The sequence below is a fragment of the Oncorhynchus nerka genome, linkage group LG7, assembly GCF_034236695.1.
Source record: "Oncorhynchus nerka isolate Pitt River linkage group LG7, Oner_Uvic_2.0, whole genome shotgun sequence".
Lineage (NCBI taxonomy): Eukaryota > Metazoa > Chordata > Actinopteri > Salmoniformes > Salmonidae > Oncorhynchus > Oncorhynchus nerka.
The window spans coordinates 66,661,206-66,681,295 of record NC_088402.1 but is presented as its reverse complement, the minus strand read 5'-3'; the positions used below and the strand labels follow the sequence as shown (position 1 = coordinate 66,681,295).

General features: G+C 43.2%; 1 protein-coding gene across 1 annotated transcript; it reads right to left on the bottom strand.

The window, feature by feature from the left end:
* Window positions 1–941: 941 nt before the first annotated feature.
* LOC115132235 (transmembrane protein 240-like) lies at window positions 942–16,239 on the bottom strand. Its single transcript, XM_029664661.2, has 4 exons — window positions 15,390–16,239; window positions 14,927–15,033; window positions 7,859–8,067; window positions 942–2,084 (listed from the first exon to the last, which is right to left on the bottom strand). The coding sequence occupies exons 1-4, from the start codon at window positions 15,444–15,446 to the stop codon at window positions 1,930–1,932; spliced, it is 528 nt and encodes a 175-aa protein (XP_029520521.1). The 5' UTR covers window positions 15,447–16,239; the 3' UTR covers window positions 942–1,929.
* Between the last annotated feature and the right edge of the window lie 3,851 nt (window positions 16,240–20,090).

Sequence of the window (20,090 nt, the reverse complement as noted above, 5' to 3'; positions counted from 1 at the left end):
ACCTTAACCCTTTTAGTTTAATCTAACTCCTAACCTTAACCCTTTTAGTTTAATCTAACTCCTAACCTTAACCCCTAGCCTAGCTAACGTTAGCAATATATATGTTTTGAAAATGTGTAGCATATTGTAAGTTTTGCAAATGGGTACCACATTGTACATTTAGCAAATTCTTAACATGTAATAAGAATTGTAATTCGGGAACATATCATACAAAATGAGTGATGGATATCCACAAATGAATACATACCATGTGAAACATAACATACTAAATGGAGTGTCTCGGATTTACACACAGAATAATACAAAATGCTCCGAGACCAGGTTGAACCACAGAGGAAATAAAAGCTACAGATTGAACCTCTACTTGCAAAGTTTTTACATTCATCAACATCAAACTGATTTTGTAGATCATGGTATCCCGAATATCTGCATATAAAATATAGGATGAGAGGATTGACCACTGACTGATTTCAAATGTAATTCATATACAAATTTCAATGCGTAATTATACAAACCACAAACATGTGTAACAGTTAGTCTGTAACAATGTGTAACTACACTGTAATTACTGTACCTGCCTATGTAAGCACAACGTTTAAATACCTAGATATTAAGAATGCTTATGGGAAAGTGGTGTTGATCATTTAGCAAAATGGACAAATGTCACACTATCCCTTTAATCTTATTTTTAAAAGTCCCAGACATACCAGAAGTAGCCTCTGAGGTTAATTGGTGTTCATGAAATCACATTTCTATTTCTGGATGGCATATACTAAAATATTAAATTGAACTGAACAGTTGATTTACATTCCATATTTCCTGTTTAAAAACATAACCGCTTCCAAGTACAAGCTCTAGGAAATATATTTTTTCTCCATACATACACTGTTCAATGGTATGGTTACCAATGTTGAGGCAATGACACATTCAAACGTCAGGGGTCACTGTTGTGCTTCAATGGCACTTTTAATAAAACAGACATTTTATCTTCACAACAGCAATGTCTGGACAGAGAGGGAGAGAGGGACTGGGTGAGGGTTCCCACTGCTTCTAGGCTGGTTGCTTTTGAGTAAGTATGAAGGAATTGGATGTAGCAAAGTGGGAAGTGCTATTGGACACAATATTGGGAAGACGAGGGAAGCACTGAACTGTCTCCGTCTTATCTTGACTGGCAATTCATTTTCTACCTTCTCATAAATAATAACAGTGCAGAGAACCCTAACCACAAACGTATGCTCCCCTCCCCCTCTTATATTTACAGGTAAAATTAATACATTCATTTAATTCACTAGGTAACAAAACAAATTAATCTGTTTTTAGCAGACATCACACTGTTCACTTCCAGACGGCTGTCATCCTCCTTCTTTCCTACGCTCCGTTTATCCTTCAATACAGCCCATCAGCTCTACTCGTAACACTTGACTCACCACACTCACGAACAAACCTACCCTGTGTTCCCACTTCCCCATATTTAGAAGTATTTACAGAAGCAGCAATCTAAACTTCCCATCATAAAATCTTGAAACCCACCCCTATCCATTTACCTCCCTCCCACTTTAGAGAAATACCCTCCCCATAGAGATTTTTTTAAATAAACACTGTGCCCCCCATCATCGTACCCTGTTCTAAAAGATCATGCCAAGTTTCAACAATGAACACAGAACATTTTTCTATACAGAAAGCACCCTTAAAAATGCTTGTTTTTCCTTCCTACCTCAATGGTGGACATGGACATAGACAAGATTTCAGTGACGACTATCTTCTGCTTGAGTTTGGATTGGTGGGTGCTGACTTGTGTCAGGGTCATCGTAAGAAAGTTTCGGGCCAGGTGTGTTATGAACAGTCGGAGGGCAGTTTTCCAGTGTCTCTGAGGCAGCAGTTGGCCTTGGGGCAGTTTGAGGGGCTGGAGGGGGGATTCTTGTTTCAGAGTCAGAGGTGGCGTGGGCTGGGGTGGCCGTTGTGGTAGAGCTTCTGCTTGATGTGGACCATGTTGCCAGTGGAGTCCTCCAGCTGTCTGAGCTGGGCGCGTCGACGCAGATCTCGAAGGTTACAGAATGAGGGGAGCCATGACCAGGAAGGGGTGTCTGGGGGACAAGAGGAGAGAGGGAGGTTGTTAGAGGAGTGAAGAAACTAGAGAAGTGAAATAAACGATTAGAACATGTATCGTGGGGTAATAAGAGAATGGGAGTGCATTTGGTTAGGTTTATTAGATGCCCAAAATGTCATTGATGCTCCCATCAACCTAATCCTTGGTAGTACAATAGTCCAATTACAGAAACACATTTGTTGCCCACACATTCATCTGCCAAACATAGAATTTTACCCATACTGAACGTGGTACACTATATATATAAAAGTATGTGGACACCCTTTCAAATTAGTGTATTCGGCTATTTCAGCTACACTTGCTGGCAGGTGTATAAAATCGAGCACACCGCCATGCAATCTCCATAGACAAACATTTGCAGTAGAATTGTTACGTTCGTTGAAAGGATCGGACCAAGGCGCAGCGTGGTATGCGTACATTCTCTTATTTAAATGAATGAACACCGAACAAACCAACAAAAATAACAAATGAAACGTGACGCTATACAATATAGTGCTGGCAGGCAACTACACATAGTCAAGATCCCACACCAGAAAGTGGGAAAAAGGCCTGCCTAAATATGATCCCCCAATCAGAGACAACGATAAACAGCTGTCTCTGATTGGGAACCATATCAGGCCAACATAGATATACAAAAAAACCTAGAGTACCCACCCTAGTCACACCCTGACCTAACCAAAATATATAGAAAATAGAGATATCTAAGGTCAGGGCGTGACAAGAATGGCCTCAATGAAGAGCTCAGTGACTTTCAACGTGGCACTGTCATACAGTGGGATGCCACCTTTCCGACAAGTCAGTTCATCAAATTGCTGCCCTGCTAGAGCTGCACCGGTCAACTGTAAGTACTGTTAATGTGAAGTGGAAATGCGTAGGAGTAACAATGGCTCAGCCGCAAATTGGTAGGCCACACAAGTTCACAGAACTAAATCGCGTAGTGCGCGAACATCGTTTGTCCTCGGTTGCAATAGTCATTACCAAGTTCCAAACTGCCTCTGGAAACTTTACCTTCTGGCAGTCCGATGGACGAGTTTGGCGGATGCCAGGAGAATGCTGTAAAGTTTGCTCAAGGAGGAATAATGGTCTGGGACTGTTTTTCATGGTTCGGACTAGGCCCCTCAGTTTCAGTGATAGGAAATGTTAATGCTACAGCATACAATGACATTCTAGACGATTCTGCTTTTCCAACTTTTTGGCAACAGTTTAGGGAAGGCCCTTCCCTGTTTCCGCATGACAATGCACCCGTGTGAAAAGAGGTTCATACAGAAATGGTTTGTCGAGATCGGTGTAGAAGAACTTGAGTGACCTGCACAGAGCCCTGACCTCAATCCATCAAACACCTTTGGGATGAATTGGAATGCCGACTGCTAGCCAGGCCTAATCGCCCAACATCCGTGCCCGACCTTAGTAATGCTCTTGTGGATGAATGGAACCAATTCCCCGCAGCAATGTTCCAACATCTAGTGGAAAGCCTTCCCAAAAGAGTGGAGGCTGTTATAGCAGCAAAGGTGGGACCAACTCCATATTAATGCCCATGATTTTGGAATGAAATGTTCGACGAGCTGGTGTCCACATACTTTTTCTCATGTAGTATATGTACGTTTCAATTTATATATCCTGTTATACATTAATAATAGCGACTTGAAAAAATCATTTTGGATTTCTTTCCCCAAGCATATGAGTGCGAGGTAAAATTTGTGGAGGGATTTGTCCCTGTCAGGCTTAGATGGTGAGGCCCGCTGAGATGGGAGAGAAACAGGAGGGAGAGCCCCAGACAGCACTAGCAAATGTCCCTGCAAAAGGTTGGGGGGGAAGGGGAGTAGCTGGAAGAAGGGAGGGAGGAGGGAGTTATTTATAACTGTGAATGGGTATGAAATCCACAAGGACTGTTCTGAAGGGTATCCAAAGGAAACGTCAGAACGAGACAGGTCCTTCTCATTTCAATAAAAGGATGGAGAGATGGAGATGGAGTCAGGAGAAAAATGCAAATGGTAATGTAATGCGGAAAGTGGGGTGAGGGCAGAAATGTTAAGGTCTTTCTACGGAGGGAGGGAAGGGGGCGATGGTTTTGCCAAGTCATAATTTTCCCCTTTTGTTATCATATTTTGTTACCCTATTTTGCTAAATCAAATGTCTTTCCACCGATGTCACTGGTGCCAAAGAATATGAATCAGTTATTCATGAGAAATAGACAATAAGAAAGGAATCATCCCTTTCCAAAAGGATGCTGAATAAAGAAAATGGATAGAAAAGGGGGATTCAATAACTGAATGGAGAGCATATAGGGTATATAGATATAGGGTATATAGATGGAATTAGAAAAAGCAAAAGGAATCAATGTAGTGTGTGTGTTTGTTTGTGTGTATGGTGTGCATGTTTCTACCTCGCCCGCCATTCCAGCTGCTCTCTTTCACTCTATTAATAGCTCCCGAGAAGAGAGAGTGTGTGTGTGTGTGTGTGTGTGTGTGTGTGTGTGTGTGTGTGTGTGTGTGTGTGTGTGTGTGTGTGTGTGTGTGTGTGTGTGTGTGTGTGTGTGTGTGTGTGTGTGTGTGTGTGTGTGTGTGTGTGTGTGTGTGTGTGTGTGTGTGTGTGTGTGTGCGCGTGCGTGCGTGTGAAAGAGAGAGAGAGAGAGAGAGAGAGAGAGAGTGTATGTGGGGGTGGGGATGTGACAGTATCTGCACCCCCCCCTCCTTCCTTCCCGCTCCATCAGCCTTACCTTCACTCCCCTTCTCAGGGAGGCTAAACGAGTCTGACCCGCCATCAACGTCACAGCCAAACACCGGTGAAGGGGCATTCCTTCCATGCACAAGGATTCCAGCACAAAGTAAAGCCTAGAGCCACCCTTCTATACCTCGAGGGAATCATTTGAATGTATAATCTGGGTATATTTTTTATGTTGATGTTATGCACAGAATATCAAATGGGTTGATTCTGTGCTGCAAAGCTAAACCAGTTGTTTCTTGCCTAATACTACTAGAATCACAATCTAAGACTGGCAATATATGTATGCTTCAAACTACCAAATTCTCTTTTATCATCAAGAAAAATATGACATGTATCAAATAAATACTTTTAATTGAGTATTTTCAGGACAAAAATAATGTTATACTGTTTTTTAGTACCCCATCTTTGTGTACTGGTTTCATATTAATCAAAGGTAATTAATTGGCCATCTCTTTCATTTACACTCACTAGACATTTTACACCTCTATTTTCTGACCGTAAAAGCAGTCATCCAGGTCACATCACCTACATTAGCATTGTCTTATATCTAAAGGATCCATGCCAGCTACAAAATATAGGCCTGTTCTGACATTGAGAGCTGCACAAGATAAAGCTTAGCTGACATAATTGGAATATTCCAACACTTATATAAGAATACTGGATAAATGATTGAATCAGGAGTAGGAGTATGGACAAGAAGTCCTCTAATATGTTCACATGGGCATAGCCTCGCCCCCAGTGAGGTCTGGCTTGCTAATCTAACATTGGCAAGACTTGAGACATTGTATATCTTTGTGGTGTATAGACAAGTGCCCTCTGTATTACGGGTAGGGAATCTTTGTCTCAGTCAATTAGCATGTACTAAACACATGACATCTGAGGGCAGCAATATTTCCACAGCAATATTCATACACTGCTCAAAACAATAAAGGGAACACTTAAACAACACAATGTAACTCCAAGTCAATCACACTTCTGTGAAATCAAACTGTCCACTTAGGAAGCAACACTGATTGACAAAACATTTCACATGCTGTTGTGCAAATGGAATAGACAACAGGTGGAAATTATAGGCAATTAGCAAGACACCCCCAGTAAAGGAGTGGTTCTGCAGGTGGGGACCACAGACCACTTCTAAGTTCCTATGTTTCCTGGCTGATGATTTGGTCACTTTTGAATGCTGGCGGTGCTTTCACTCTAGTGGTAGCATGAGACGGAGTCTACAACCCACACAAGTGGCTCAGGTAGTGCAGCTCATCCAGTATGGCACATCAATGCGAGCTGTGGCAAGAAGGTTTGCTGTGTCTGTCAGCGTAGTGTCCAGAGCATGGAGGCGCTACCAGGAGACAGGCCAGTACATCAGCAGACGTGGAGGATGCAGTAGGAGGGCAAAAACCCAACAGCAGGACCGCTACCTCCGCCTTTGTGCAAGGAGGAGCACTGCCAGAGCCCTGCAAAATGACCTCCAGCAGGCCACAAATGTGCATTTGTCTGCTCAATCGGTCAGAAACAGACTCCATAGGGTAGTATGAGGGCCCGATGTCCACAGGTGGGGGTTGTGCTTACAGCCCAACACCGTGCAGGACGTTTGGCATTTGCCAGAGAACACCAAGATTGGCAAATTCGCCACTGGCGCCCTGTGCTCTTCACAGATGAAAGCAGGTTCACATTGAGCACGTGACAGACGTGACAGAGTCTGGAGACGCCGTGGAGAACGTTCTGCTGCCTGCAACATCCTCCAGCATGACCGGTTTGGCGGTGGGTCAGTCATGGTGTGGGGTGGCATTTCTTTGGGGGGCCTCACAGCCCTCCATGTGCTCGCCAAAGGTAGCCTGACTGCCATTAGGTACCGAGATGAGATCCTCAGACCCCTTGTGAGACCATATGCTGGTGCGGTTGGCCCTGGGTTCCTCCTAATGCAAGACAATGCTAGACCTCATGTGGCTGGAGTGTGTCAGCAGTTCCTGCAAGGGGAAGGCATTGATGCTATGGACTGGCCCGCCCGTTCCCCAGACCTGAATCCAATTGAGCACATCTGGGACGTCATGTCTCGCTCCATCCACCAACGCCACGTTGCACCACAGACTGGCCAGGGCCAACCGCATCAGGAGCATGCCCAGGTGTTGTAGGGAGGTCATACAGGCACATGGAGGTCACACACACTACTGAGCCTCATTTTGACTTGTTTTAAGGACATTACATCAAAGTTGGATCAGCCTGTAGTGTGGTTTTCCACTTTAATTTTGAGTGTGACTCCAAATCCAGACCTCCATGGGTTGATATATTTGATTTCCATTGATAATTTTTGTGTAATTTTGTTGTCAGCACATTCAACTATGTAAAGAAAAAAGTATTTAATAAGAATATTTCATTCATTCAGATCTAGGATGTGTTATTTTAGTGTTCCCTTTATTGTTTGAGCAGTGTATTAGTTTCACTATGCCTGTACTTTACACACGTAATTATTCCCCCTCAATGGAAACAAAGTAAGCTTTTTCCAATTTCCTTCACCCACTAATTACCTGCATAACGTCTTAATTCCAATCCATGACCACAACACACTGCATACAGTACTGTACATTAAATATCTTGTGAGACAATTAATTTAGCCTGGAACACACTTTTCCATTTTCCCCCTATTAAATTAAAAAACAACTGAGCCCTTATGTCCTCAAGTTCTGTGACGTTTCCCATAACCATCACTTATAGCCAGGTGGGTTGGGCTATCCACCCACCCAAGGAAGGTCAACAGCAGCCTGTATGTCAATTCTGGCCATTTGCACACCCATGTCACATCCCCACGAAAATATGTAGGAGTAACACTGATCAACCTCATATAATGTAGCAGTCAAAATATTAACGCCAATACCACTTCACTCACCATCTCTCTTTTGCGGAGGTGGGAATCAACAAAACAATACTTCTCTCATCAGATTATTGAAAACATTTCTGCTCATTCTGAGGCACATTTGTCAGGTCATGTCAAACTTTTCCCAGTCAAACGGACCAAGTCTCTTGCTGACTCACCATAGTAGCGGCTGGCCCTCAATGCCCTGACAGCACAGTGCAGCACTCCATCCAGCCACAGTAGGAGCCAGCTGATACAGAATCCCAGCAGCAGCCCCAGCATCAGGTCCATCTCCTGCTTGGTCACGCTGTCACTGACAAAGTAGTTCTCAGACGAGTCCACCAGAGAATGGTCCCCATCGTAAGGGATCACATAGTGGACATGATGCCTGGAAGAGACCAAGCTGGAGGTTAGAAGGTGTTAGTGATGGAGGGAAGGACAAGGATACAGATGAGATGGGGCAAGGGAGGTGAAATTAGGGGGGTGGGTGATGAAATTGGATAAATAGCAGGAATTCTCATTACTAATTTGGTACAAATTGGAGAATAGAAAGGCATGCTGGTGAATAGAGAATAATTCATATCTAGAAACATGCTCGAACATCAGCTGCGATATGAATATAAATGTCTCATTCCCGTTTCCAATTCCAAATAAACACCAGAGTATTATCAAAGCCTTACATAACAGCATACCTCACATTGCTCTCAAAGGTAGCCTACATCTCATACAATGAGAACCTGTGGTTCACAAGCAGTGATCTGACAAGCTAACAATTGCTGGTGCCAAATGAAATTACTGTGGATATGGCCTCAGGCCTGATCCTCAACACAGGGGCCCCTCAGGGGTGCGTGGTTAGTCCCCTCCTGTACTCCTGTTCACCCACGACTGTGTGGCCAAACATGACTCCAACACCATCATTAAGACAGCTGACGACACAGCAGTTGTAGGCCTGATCACTGACAACGATGAGACAGCCTATATGGAGGAGGTCAGAGACCTGGAAGTGTGGTGCCAGGACAACAACCTCTCCCTCAACGTGAGCAAGACAAAGGAACTGATCGTGGACTACAGGAAAAGGAGGGCCGAACAGGCCCTCATTCACATCGACGGGGCTGTAGTGGAGTGGGTCGAGAGTTTCAAGTTCCTTGGTGTCCACATCATCAACAAACTATCATGGTCCAAAAACACCAAGACAGTTGTGAAGAGGGCACGACAACGCCTTTTCCACCTCAGGAGAGGGAAAGATTTGGCATGGGTTCCCAGATCTTCAAAAAGTTCTACAGCTACACCATCGAGAGCATCCTGACCAGTTGCATCACAGATTTGTATGGCAACTGCTCGGCATCTGACCGTAAGATTCTACAGAGGGTAGTGCGTACGGCCAATACATCACTGAGGCCAAGTTTCCTGCCATCCAGGACCTACAGTATATACTAGGCAGTTTCAGAGGAAGGCTGAAAATATTGTCAAAGACTCCAGTCACCCAAGTCATAGACTGTTCTCTCTGCTACCGCAAGGCAAGTGTTACCAGAGCGCCTAAGTCTAGGTCCAAAAGGCTCCTCTACCCCAAGCCATAACACTGCTGAACAATTAATCAAATGGCCACCAGGACCATTTGCATCGTCACTTGACCCCTACCTATATGTACAAATTGACTAACCTGTACCCCTGCACATTGTATCCCCTGTATATAGCCTCGTTATTGGTATTAAAAATATATATATTAAATGTTTTACTTTAGTCTATTTAGTAAATATTTTCTTAACTTTATTTTCTTATAACTGCATTGTTGGTTACGGGCTTATAAGTAAGCATTTCACGGTAAGGTCTACTACACTTGTTGTATTCGGTGAATGTGACAAACACAAATAGATTTCATTTAGTTTGATTCCACATGCACTTAAGGTAGGCTCAGGCAGCATTCAAGCTCAGGTGGCCTCATCTGTCTATCTGTTCCATTAAATGTTTATGCTGAGAGGATAAACATTTTACGTAAAATTAGTAGCTCTTATTTAAGAGCATTTCCATTGCAGTAAAAGACAACGTGGGCTGTGTCTCAAATGGCACCTTTTCCCTACATAGTGCACTACTTTTCACCAGAGCCTGAATGCAGCCACTGTGTCACTCACTTTCCATTGGCTTAATTCAGGGGAGTCATGCACCCCCATAATCTGACAGGCCACAAAGTAATTGAGGATGTCTGGGGGTTGATCCGGAGACTGTAGTTGGATAATATTGGAGAATATTGGATTTTTAAAAGACCTGAAATACTGTAGCTTTTTCCTGCAATCTAGAGCCATAATCATTATGCTTAATTCTATGTAAAAAAAAATATGTCTATTTGTTTGCATATCTAAGCATATCTCTTGGGCTGTCTGTATCCGCCTGACTGACATAATATTGTGGCTAGTAGTATTACAGAGAAACAACGACAAAAAAGATTATACGGTTCATTCTGAAAGTATTCAGACCCCTTGACTTCTCCACATTTTGATACTTTTGTTACAGCCTTATCCTAAAATAGATTAAATACATTTTTCCCCTCATTAATCGACACACAATACCCCATAATCACAAAGCAAAAACAGGTTTTTAGATTTTTTTGCAAAAATACAAGATCCTATTGTTGACCGTGCATGTCAGAGCAAAAACCAAGCCATGATGTCGAAGGAATGTCCGTACAGCTCCAAGACATGATTGTGTCGAGGCACAGATGTGGAGAAGGTTACCAAAAAAAATCTGCAGCATTAAAGGGCCCCAAGAACACAGTGGCCTCCATCATTCTTAAATGGAAGAAGTTTGGAACCTTCCTAGAGATGTCCGCCTGTCCAAGCTTAGCAATCGCGTGAGAAGTGCCTTGGTCAGAGACATTACCAAAAACCCATTGGTCACTCTGACAGAGCTCCAAAGTTCCTCTGTGGAGATCAGAGCCTTTTGCAACACTCCACCAATCAGGCCTTTATGGTAGAGTGGCCAGACGGAAGCCACTCCTCAGTAAAAGGCACATGACAGCTCGCTTGGAGTTTGTCAAAAGGCACCTAAAGGACTCTGACCATGAGAAAGAAGATTCTCTGACCTGATGAAACCAAGATCAAACTCTTTGGCCTGAATGCCAAGTGTCACGTCTGGAGGAAACCTGGCACCATCCCTACGGTGAAGCATGGTGGTGGTAGCATCATGTTGTGGGGATGTTTTTGAGCGGCAGGGACTGGGATACTAGTCAGGATTGAGGCAAAGATGAACAGAGTAAAGTACAGAGAGATCCTTGATGAAAACCTGCTCCAGAGCGCTCAGGATCTCAGACTGGGGAAAAGGTTCACCTTCCAACAGGACAATGACCCTAAGCACACAGCAAAGACAACACAGGAGTGGATTCGGGACAAGTCTCTGAATGTCCTTGAGTGGCCCAGCCAGAGCCCGGAATTTAACCTGATCAAACATCTCTGGAGAGACCTGAAAATAGTTCTGCAGCAATGCTCCACATCCAACCAGAGTTTGAGAGGATCTGCAGAGAAGAATGGGGGAAACTCCACAAAAATACAGTTGTGCCTAGCTTGTAGCTTCATACCCAACAACCCTTTAATTGCTCACAAAGCAGCTTCAACTAAGTACTGAGTAAAGGGTCTGAATAGTTATGTAAATGTGACATTTCAGTTTTTATTTTTAATTAAGATCAAGGGGTCTGAATACTTTCTAAATGCACTGTCAAATATATATATATATATATACAGTATATACACTGAACAAAAATATAAACGCAACATGCAAAAATTTCAATGATTTTAATGAGTTATAGTTCATATAAGTAAACCAGTCAAATTAAATAAATTCATTATGCCAGAATCTATGGATTTCACATGACTGGGCAGTGGTGCAGCCATAGGCCCACCCACTAGGCAGCCAGGGCTATCCACTGGGGAGCCAATCAGAATTAGTTTTTCCCTACAAAAGTGCTTTATTACAGACAGAAATACTCCTCAGTTTCATCAGCTGTCTGGATGGCTGGTCTCAGACGATGCCCCAGGTGAAGAAGCCGGGTGTGGAGGTCCTGGGCTGGTGTGGTTACACGTGATCTGCGGTTGTGAGGCCGGTTGGAAGAACTGACAAATTCTCTAAAATGACGTTGGAGGTGGCTTATAGTAGAGAAATTAACATAATTGTATATGGCAACAGCTCTGGTGGACATTCCTACAGTCAGCATGCCAATTGCACACTCCCTCAAAAGTTGAGACATCTGTGGCATTGTGTTGTGTGACAAAACTGCACATTTTAGTGTGGCCTTTTATTGTCCCCAGCACAAGGTGCACCTGTGTAATAATCATGCCGTTTAAATCAGCTTCTTGATATGCCCTCTGGCAGGTGGTTGGTCCCATGCGGCTCAGTAGGCATGGCACTTGAAATGCCAGGGTTGTGGGTTTGATTCCCACAGGGGACCAGTATGAATGAAAATGTATGCACTCACTACTATAAGTCACTCTGGATAAGAGCGTCTGTTAAATGACAGGCAAAGGAGAAATGCTCACTAACAGGGATGTAAACAAATTTGTGCACAAAATATGAGAGAAATAAGCTTGGAATAATATATGGAGCTCCATATATTTATTAGACAGTGAAACTTAGAAAAAACAAAACAATAAAGAATAAACTAAACGTGACAATGCAGTGCAAACAGGCAACTAAACATAAACAATATCCCATAACCCACAGGTGGAAAAAATGCTACTTAAGTATGATTCCCAATTAGAGACAACGATAACCAGCTGCCTCTAATTAGGAATCATACAAATCACCAACATAGAAAATGAACCTAGAACCCCACATAGAAAATATAAACTAGAACAACCCCCCAGTCACGCCCTGACCTATTCTACCATAGAAAATAAAAGCTTTCTATGGTCAGGACGTGACACTGTTACTTGAACTCTGTGAAGCATTTATTTGGGCTGCAATTTCTGATGCTGGTAACTCTAATGAACTTATCTTCTGCAGCAGAGGTAACTCTGGGTCAGCAGAGGTAAACTCTGGCAGTCCTCATGAGAGCCAGTTTCAGCTTTGCGGTTAATGGCTTTGCGACTGCACTTGAAGAAACTTTCAAAGGTCTTGAAATTTTCCGGAATGACTGACTTTCATGTCTTCAAGTAATGATGGACTGTTGTTTCACTGCTTATTTGAGCTGTTCTTGCCATTATATGGACAAATAGGGATATCTTCTGTATACCACCCCTACCTTGTCACAACACAACTGACTGGCTCAAACACATGAAGATGGAAAGAAATTCCACTAATGAACTTTTATCAAGGCACACCAGTTAACTGAAACGCATTCCAGGTGACTACCTCATGAAGCTGGTTGAGAGAATGCCAAGAGTGTGCGAAGCTGTCATCAAGGCAAAGGGTGGCTCCTTTGAAGAATCTCAAATATAAAATATATTTGGATTTGTTTAACACTTTTTTGGTTACTACATCATTCCATATGCATTATTTCATCGTTTTGCTGTCTTCACTATTATTCTACAATGTAAAAAATAGTAAAAATAAAGAAAAACCCTTGAATGAGTAGGTATGTCAAACTTTTGACTGATACTGTAAAAAAATGTATAGGACAAATCTTAGGGGTCAAGTACCCCTGTTCCCCCTATGGGCATGATGCCTCTGGCTTAATTAAAGACAATGACAAGTGTGTTGGAAACAAAAGTGCAATTGTTGGGGTCTAGTTTAGGACTAGATGTACTGTATTCCCCGGGTACAGAAAGGTAACAAGCACAAGTATGAAAATGTATAATTAATTCAAAGCTAAGAATAGTATATGCATTGCACATTGAATATTGAGTAGCAGAGGATTTATCAATATTTAAAAACGACTTCAAATAAACCACACAAAAAACATTGCAATGATAAACGGCATAAATTATGTCACTAGACATAATTGGCATTATTTTTACAAATGTGTCTCTACAATTCTTCTAAAGGCATATATATGCCTAATATAGCATTACTATGATAATTTCTTGAAATTAGAGGGAGTGAGAGAGAGGCCCTTCTCCAAATGTTGGCCAATATTATTTTATGATGACAATCCTGATCTTAGTGACACTTCATGACCCATATCTCAGGTTGTTGAACTGTAGGCATTCAAAAGAACAGTATTCATACAGGGCCAAGACCTGCTACAATGTGACTATGCAGTGATATCACATCAGCAGGGCAACTCAGAACAGATTTTCCTGTCCTCAGTGAATGTATTAGATCCAAGCAAGTTAGGAATTCATTTGACTAAGATTCTGCACTGACCAAGAATAGCCCAGCACTTACAAAATGTTGCAATATGTATGTGTTCAGACTCAGGCCTCAACTTGTCTTTATCCAGGGCGTAATATCCTAATGAAGTCGATAGGTGTGTATCTATTGGATCAGAGGGCTCTTATTTTAAAACCTGGCACAACACTGTTGCCATACCCTTGGGCAAGCTACAGCACTTAACAGAAATAAAATAAAATAAAACTTCCAAGACCAAGGGCCCAATTTTGGTTTACAGTTCCTGTATGTGAGTCTCATTGCCATTATGTAATGTTTTAAAACACACTAATTGAAGTAGTAAGGAGCCTAGACCACCAATCGACAGAATATGAGGCTACATATAACTGGTATAGGCCTAATCACAACAGTAATAAATTATCATTAAACTAGGCCTAGTTGTTTTATGTTTCATTCCATTTTCAGCCTTCATAATACGGGTTATAAGTAATAGATCAATGTATATATAGGCACATTCTCACAACTGGTTCAATATAGGTATAGGCTAGCCCTAATGTCCTCTCTCCAACAACATTTCCTCAAATCTAAATATTTAAAATTATTCCTTAGCCCATTCCTCATAATTCATAACATATTAATGGCTCACGTATGCAGTAAAAGCCAAATAACTGAATAAAGCTTAAAAACACCGTCACAAGCTAGGCATCGCAAAAATAAGGCTTTCCTTCGGTTAGACACACGCATACTCGAATAAAACCATAGTCGACATCCATTGGATACATTTTCAAGAGATTAGGCCTATGCATGGAGCATGTTTGGAGGCTTATTAAAACGAACAGTTCAGCAGGAGAAATCATTCGAGAGGCCTATTGATCGAGTATGAGCCTATGATTAGACGGGTAACATAGCAGCTATCTTGACTCTATAGGCTACGCTTTCATTTCAAATGTTTGTATACATCCAAACGAATCACTGTATGCTCTTTTTTTTACCTTCCACAGTTGCAATGACAGACGCGGTCTTCCCCTCGTAGATGCGGTAAGATGTAGTTGTGAAAGCGATCCAGTAGTGCGTTCATGTCCATTAAACAGGCAATCGCCTGCAAATAACCATTCGAGTCAACTCACATGACAAGCACCATTTCCAACACAGCACCGTTATATGACCTGGCATTAGGCTACAGTCCATATAAGAGAAATCGAAAAATACATTTGGAAACCCACTTTGCAACCCTCGTTCTAAAATGTTCTTTAGATTGTTTATTTATGATAGCCAAGGTATGTATGTAGGCTACTGTCTCAAGTCATCATTATTTTCAGTGATATCAAATGTGATCTGTATGCTATTTGTAAAAGCTATAGCTACATTATTAGTCTATAGACTACATACGTTAAAAAAATGTTGTAGGCGTTTAACACACACGATGGGGGGCACAATAAAAAGCAAATATCTTACCATTACAACTGAAGCGCCAAGAATCATAAAAATCATGGTGGTTGTGATCATATGCATCAAAACTTCCAAACACGCCGCCGTTCTCTAGCCTTCTCTACCTGTCCCGGGATGAGACGGTCATTGAGGCGCCCTTACTGCACCGGACTCTCCGTCCCTCCAAACTTGCCAGATTAGAGCGCAATTATCAGGTGCAGGGGGTTGAGCTGGCCCGGTCTCCCTCTGTCCCCCTTTTGACACACGCACTCACGGTCTTCACAGTCTATGCTACTCCCCATCCAGTAATGCGTCGATTTGATGGCGCGGACCGGGTCGTGGACGGTTTTGCGTTCGGTGCCGCGTTTGCTGCCCCTGGAACGGCGAAAATAGGGTGCTGGTGGAGAGGGTGTCCTAGCCTGATTACTAATGCAATTATGTTATTTTCACGGCAGCCTACGTACCGATCTCATTTTTTTTTAATCGCAGCAAACAGGAGAACGGGTGAGCCGGTCGTCTCACGGGGATGTCCCTGGTTATTTCCCTTCCTCCAAGACAGCACTTCATTAGTTATTATAAATAAGATCCTCCTCCATCGATGGTAGCATTTAATTACTCCATTCAGATTTGTTCAATAATTGCGGTTGCGCTTTTTAGGCTACATCAGTCGTTGTCTTCTTACATGTAAATAGCTTGATAACATCGATGTCAAGCCGAATCGAGATGAAGATCCAGTCGGAACCGGAACAACCCTACCCTCAGCCCAGTAAAGATCAGGCAACGGCAGCTGCATCAACGCCCGGGGCCAGACACGCATGATTATCCCACCTCGTCTTAGCCATCGAGTCAGGAGCATCCACCATCCCTTTTCGTGTGTGTGTGTGTGTGTGTGTGTGTGTGTGTGTGTGTGAGAGAGAGAGAGAGAGGGGGGGGGGGGGGATTCTGTGTCCGGATTGCATTTCTCTGTGAAACACTCAGAGACATTCAAGCAAATCATTACAAGAATATGCGCTATGGTTTAACATATATATTTCACCCGCTTTACTGATCACCCCCTCCCCTTCGGCATACCGGTCTCTCGCTCTATAGTCTCTCCCTCCTCGACGTTGCAGTTCATTTTCGGATTCTGTGCCATTTCGCTTCGCTGAATTCCTGATTGCGGCCAACTTCTCATTGGCTGGCACTGTGTGATACAAGATTGCACCTTATGCGCTTTTTGTACCAGCCTTTAAAAAACGACTGCTTTTTTAATTTACCCGCATTACAACGGGTAAATAAATGAAGGTTTGGGTTTTGATTGGTGATGTCCATTTGCCCACTAAGGGGGTGAACGACTGCGGTCATTGCTCTCTATCCAATATCACAGAGAGTGAGACAGACCTACCCAGTAGCTCCAACTGTTTACATAAGACAACACGTCGCACATTTTTTTACTTGATAAATACGGCACCAAACACCTTAGTTAGATGTGAAACGGAACAACTAAAACATACTTGGCAAAAAAGTCGAAATTAATTACAGATTTCTAAAATGCTGCTGTCTTCAACCAGGATCTCAGCGATCAGTTCCTGCGTGCGTACTGAGTCCGCGTTCAAACGACCACCCCTCATCACTGTCAAAAGCTCGCTAAAACACTTCAGCGAGCAGGCCTTTCTAATTGACCTGGCCCGGGTATCCTGGAAGGATATTGACCTCATCCCGTCAGTAGAGGATGCCTGGTTGCTCTTCAAAAGTGCTTTCCTCTCCATCTTAAATAAGCATGCCCCATTAAAAAAAATGTAGAATTAAGATCAGATGTAGCCCTTGCTTCACCCCAGACTTGACTGCCCTTGACAAGCAGAAAAACATCCTGTGGCATTCTGCATTAGCATCGAATAGCCCCCGCAATATGCAACTTTTCAGGGAAGTCAAGAACCAATATACTCAGTCAGTTAGGAAAGCTGAGGCTAGCCTTTTCAAACAGAAATTTGCTTCCAGGAACTCTAATTCCAAACAGTTTTGGGACACTGAAGAGGGGGAGCCCCTCTAGACCCAAACTGTTGTAGACCTATATCCATCCTGCCCTGCCTTTCTAAAATCTTTGAAAGCCAAATTAACAAACAGATCACCGGACATTTCGAATCCCACCGTACCTTCTCCACTATGCAATCTGGATTCAGAGCTGCTCATGGGTGCACCTCAGCCACGCTCAAGGTCCTAAACGATATCATAACCTCCATCGATAAAAGACAGTACTGTGCAGCCTTCTTCATCGACCTGGCCAAGGCTTTCGACTCTGTCAATCACCGCATTGTTATCGGCAGAACTCAATAGCCTTGTCTTCGCAAATGACTGCCTCACCTGGTTGTCTGGCCCTCTGGCAGTCTCTATGGGGATGCCACAGGGTTCAAATCTCGGGCCGACTCTTTTCTCTGTATACATCAATGATGTCACTCTTGCTGCTGGTGATTCTCTGATCCACCTCTAAGCAGACGACACCATTATGTGTACATCTGGCCCTTCTTTGGACACTGTGCTAACAAACCTCCAAACGAGCTTCAACACCATACAACACTCCTTCTGTGGCCTCCAACTACTTTTAAATGCTAGTAAAACTAAGTGCATGCTCTTCAACCGATTTTTGCCCGCACCCTCCCGCCCAACTAGCATCACTACTCTGGATAATTCTGACCTAGAATATGTGGACAACTAAAAATACCTAGGTGTGTGGTTAGACTGGAAACTCTCCTTCCAGACTCACATTAAGCATCTCCAATCCAAAATTAAATCTAGAATTGGCTTCCTATTTCGCAACAAAGCCTCCTTCACTCATGCCACCAAACATACCCTCGTAAAACTGACTGTCCTACTGATCTTTGACTTTGTAATGAATTTCCTCCTCCTCCGAAGAGGAGAGGCGAAACGGATCTGAGGACCAATATGCGTCGTGGTGGTTATTCATGTTCTTTAATTTATAAAGAAACTACACATGAGATAACTAACAAAAACAACAAACGTGAGAAAACCTAAAACAGTCCTATCTGGTGCAAACACAGAGACAGGAACAATCACCCACCAACACACAGTGAAACCCAGGCTACCTAAGTATGATTCTCAATCAGAGACAACTAATGACACCTGCCTCTGATTGAGAACCATACTAGGCCGAAACATAGAAATACTCAAATCATAGAAAAACAAACATAGACTGCCCACCCAACTCACGCCCTGACCATACTAACTAATTACAAAACACAGGAAATAAAGGTCAGAACGTGACAGACTTCGACTATGTCATTTACAAAATACCTCCCAACACTCTACTCAGCAAACTGGATGTAGTCTATCACAGTGCCATCCGTTTTGTCACCAAAGCCCCATATACTACCCATCACTGCGACCTGTATGCTCTCGTTGGCTGGCCCACACAACATATCCGTTGCCAAACCCATTGGCTCCAGGTCATCTATAAGTCTTTGCTAGGTAAAGCCCCGCCTTATCTCAGCTCACTGGTCACCATAGCAACACCACCCATAGCACGCGCTCCAGCTTCGCGTTCCTAGGAAACTATGCAGTATTTTTTTTTTTTACGTGTTATTTCTTACATTAGTACCCCAGGTAAACTTAGGTTTCATTACATACAGTCGGGAGGAACTACTGAATATAAGAGCAACGTCATCTCACCATCATTACGACCAGGAATATGACTTTCCCGAAGCGGATCCTGTGTTTTGCCTTCCACCCAGGACAATGGATCGGATCCCAGCCGGCGTCCCTAAACAACAACGCCGTAAAAGGGGCAAACGAGGCGGTCTTCTGGTCAGGCTCCGGAGACGGGCACATCGCGCACCACTCCCTAGCATATTACTCGCCAATGTCCAGTCTCTTGACAACAAGGTTGATGAAATCCGAGCAAGGGTAGCATTCCAGAGAGACATCAGAGACTGTAACGTTCTTTGTTTCACGGAAACATGGCATACTCGAGAGACTCTAACGGAGTCGGTGCAGCCAGCTGGTTTCTTCACTCATTGTGCCGACAGAAACAAGCATCTTTCTGGTAAGAAGAGGGGCGGGGGGGTATGCCTTGTGATTAATGAGACGTGGTGTGATCATAACAACATACAGGAACTCAAGTCCTTCATTTCACCTGAATTAGAATTCCTCACAATCAAATGTCGACCGCATTATCTACCAAGGGAATTCTCTTCGATTATAATCACAGCCGTATATATTCCCCCCCAAGCAGACACATTGATGGCCCTGAACGAACTTTATTTGACTCTATGTAAACTGGAAACCACATATCCTGAGGCTGCATTCATTGGGGATTTTAACAAGGCTAATCTGAAACCAAGACTCCCTAAATTCTATCAGCATATTGATTGCGCAACCAGGGCTGGTAAAACCCTGGATCATTGTTATTCTAACTTCCGCGACGCATATAAGGCCCTCCCCTACCCTCCTTTCGGAAAAGCTGACCACGACTCCATTTTGTTGCTTCCAGCCTACAGACAGAGACTAAAACAAGAAGCTCCCACGCTCAGGTCTGTTCAACGCTGGTCCGACCAATCTGATTCCACGCTTCAAAACTGCTTCGATCACGTGGATTGGGATATGTTCCGCATTGCGTCCAACAACAACATTGACGAATACGTTGATTCGATGAGCGAGTTCATTAGAAAGTGCATTTACGATATCGTACCCATAGCAACAATTAAAACATTCCTTAACCAGAAACCATGGATTGAT

Bases quoted from the DNA above. Each gene is read 5' to 3' on its own strand.
- LOC115132235 (XM_029664661.2), bottom strand. From the start codon at position 15,446: ATGCATATGATCACAACCACCATGATTTTTATGATTCTTGGCGCTTCA. The intron at 15,034-15,389 runs GTAAGATATTTG...GGTTATTTGCAG, and splicing joins TTGGCGCTTCAGTTGTAATG to GCGATTGCCTGTTTAATGGA. The intron at 2,085-7,858 runs GTGAGTCAGCAA...CTTGTCCCCCAG, and splicing joins GAGGGCCAGCCGCTACTATG to ACACCCCTTCCTGGTCATGG.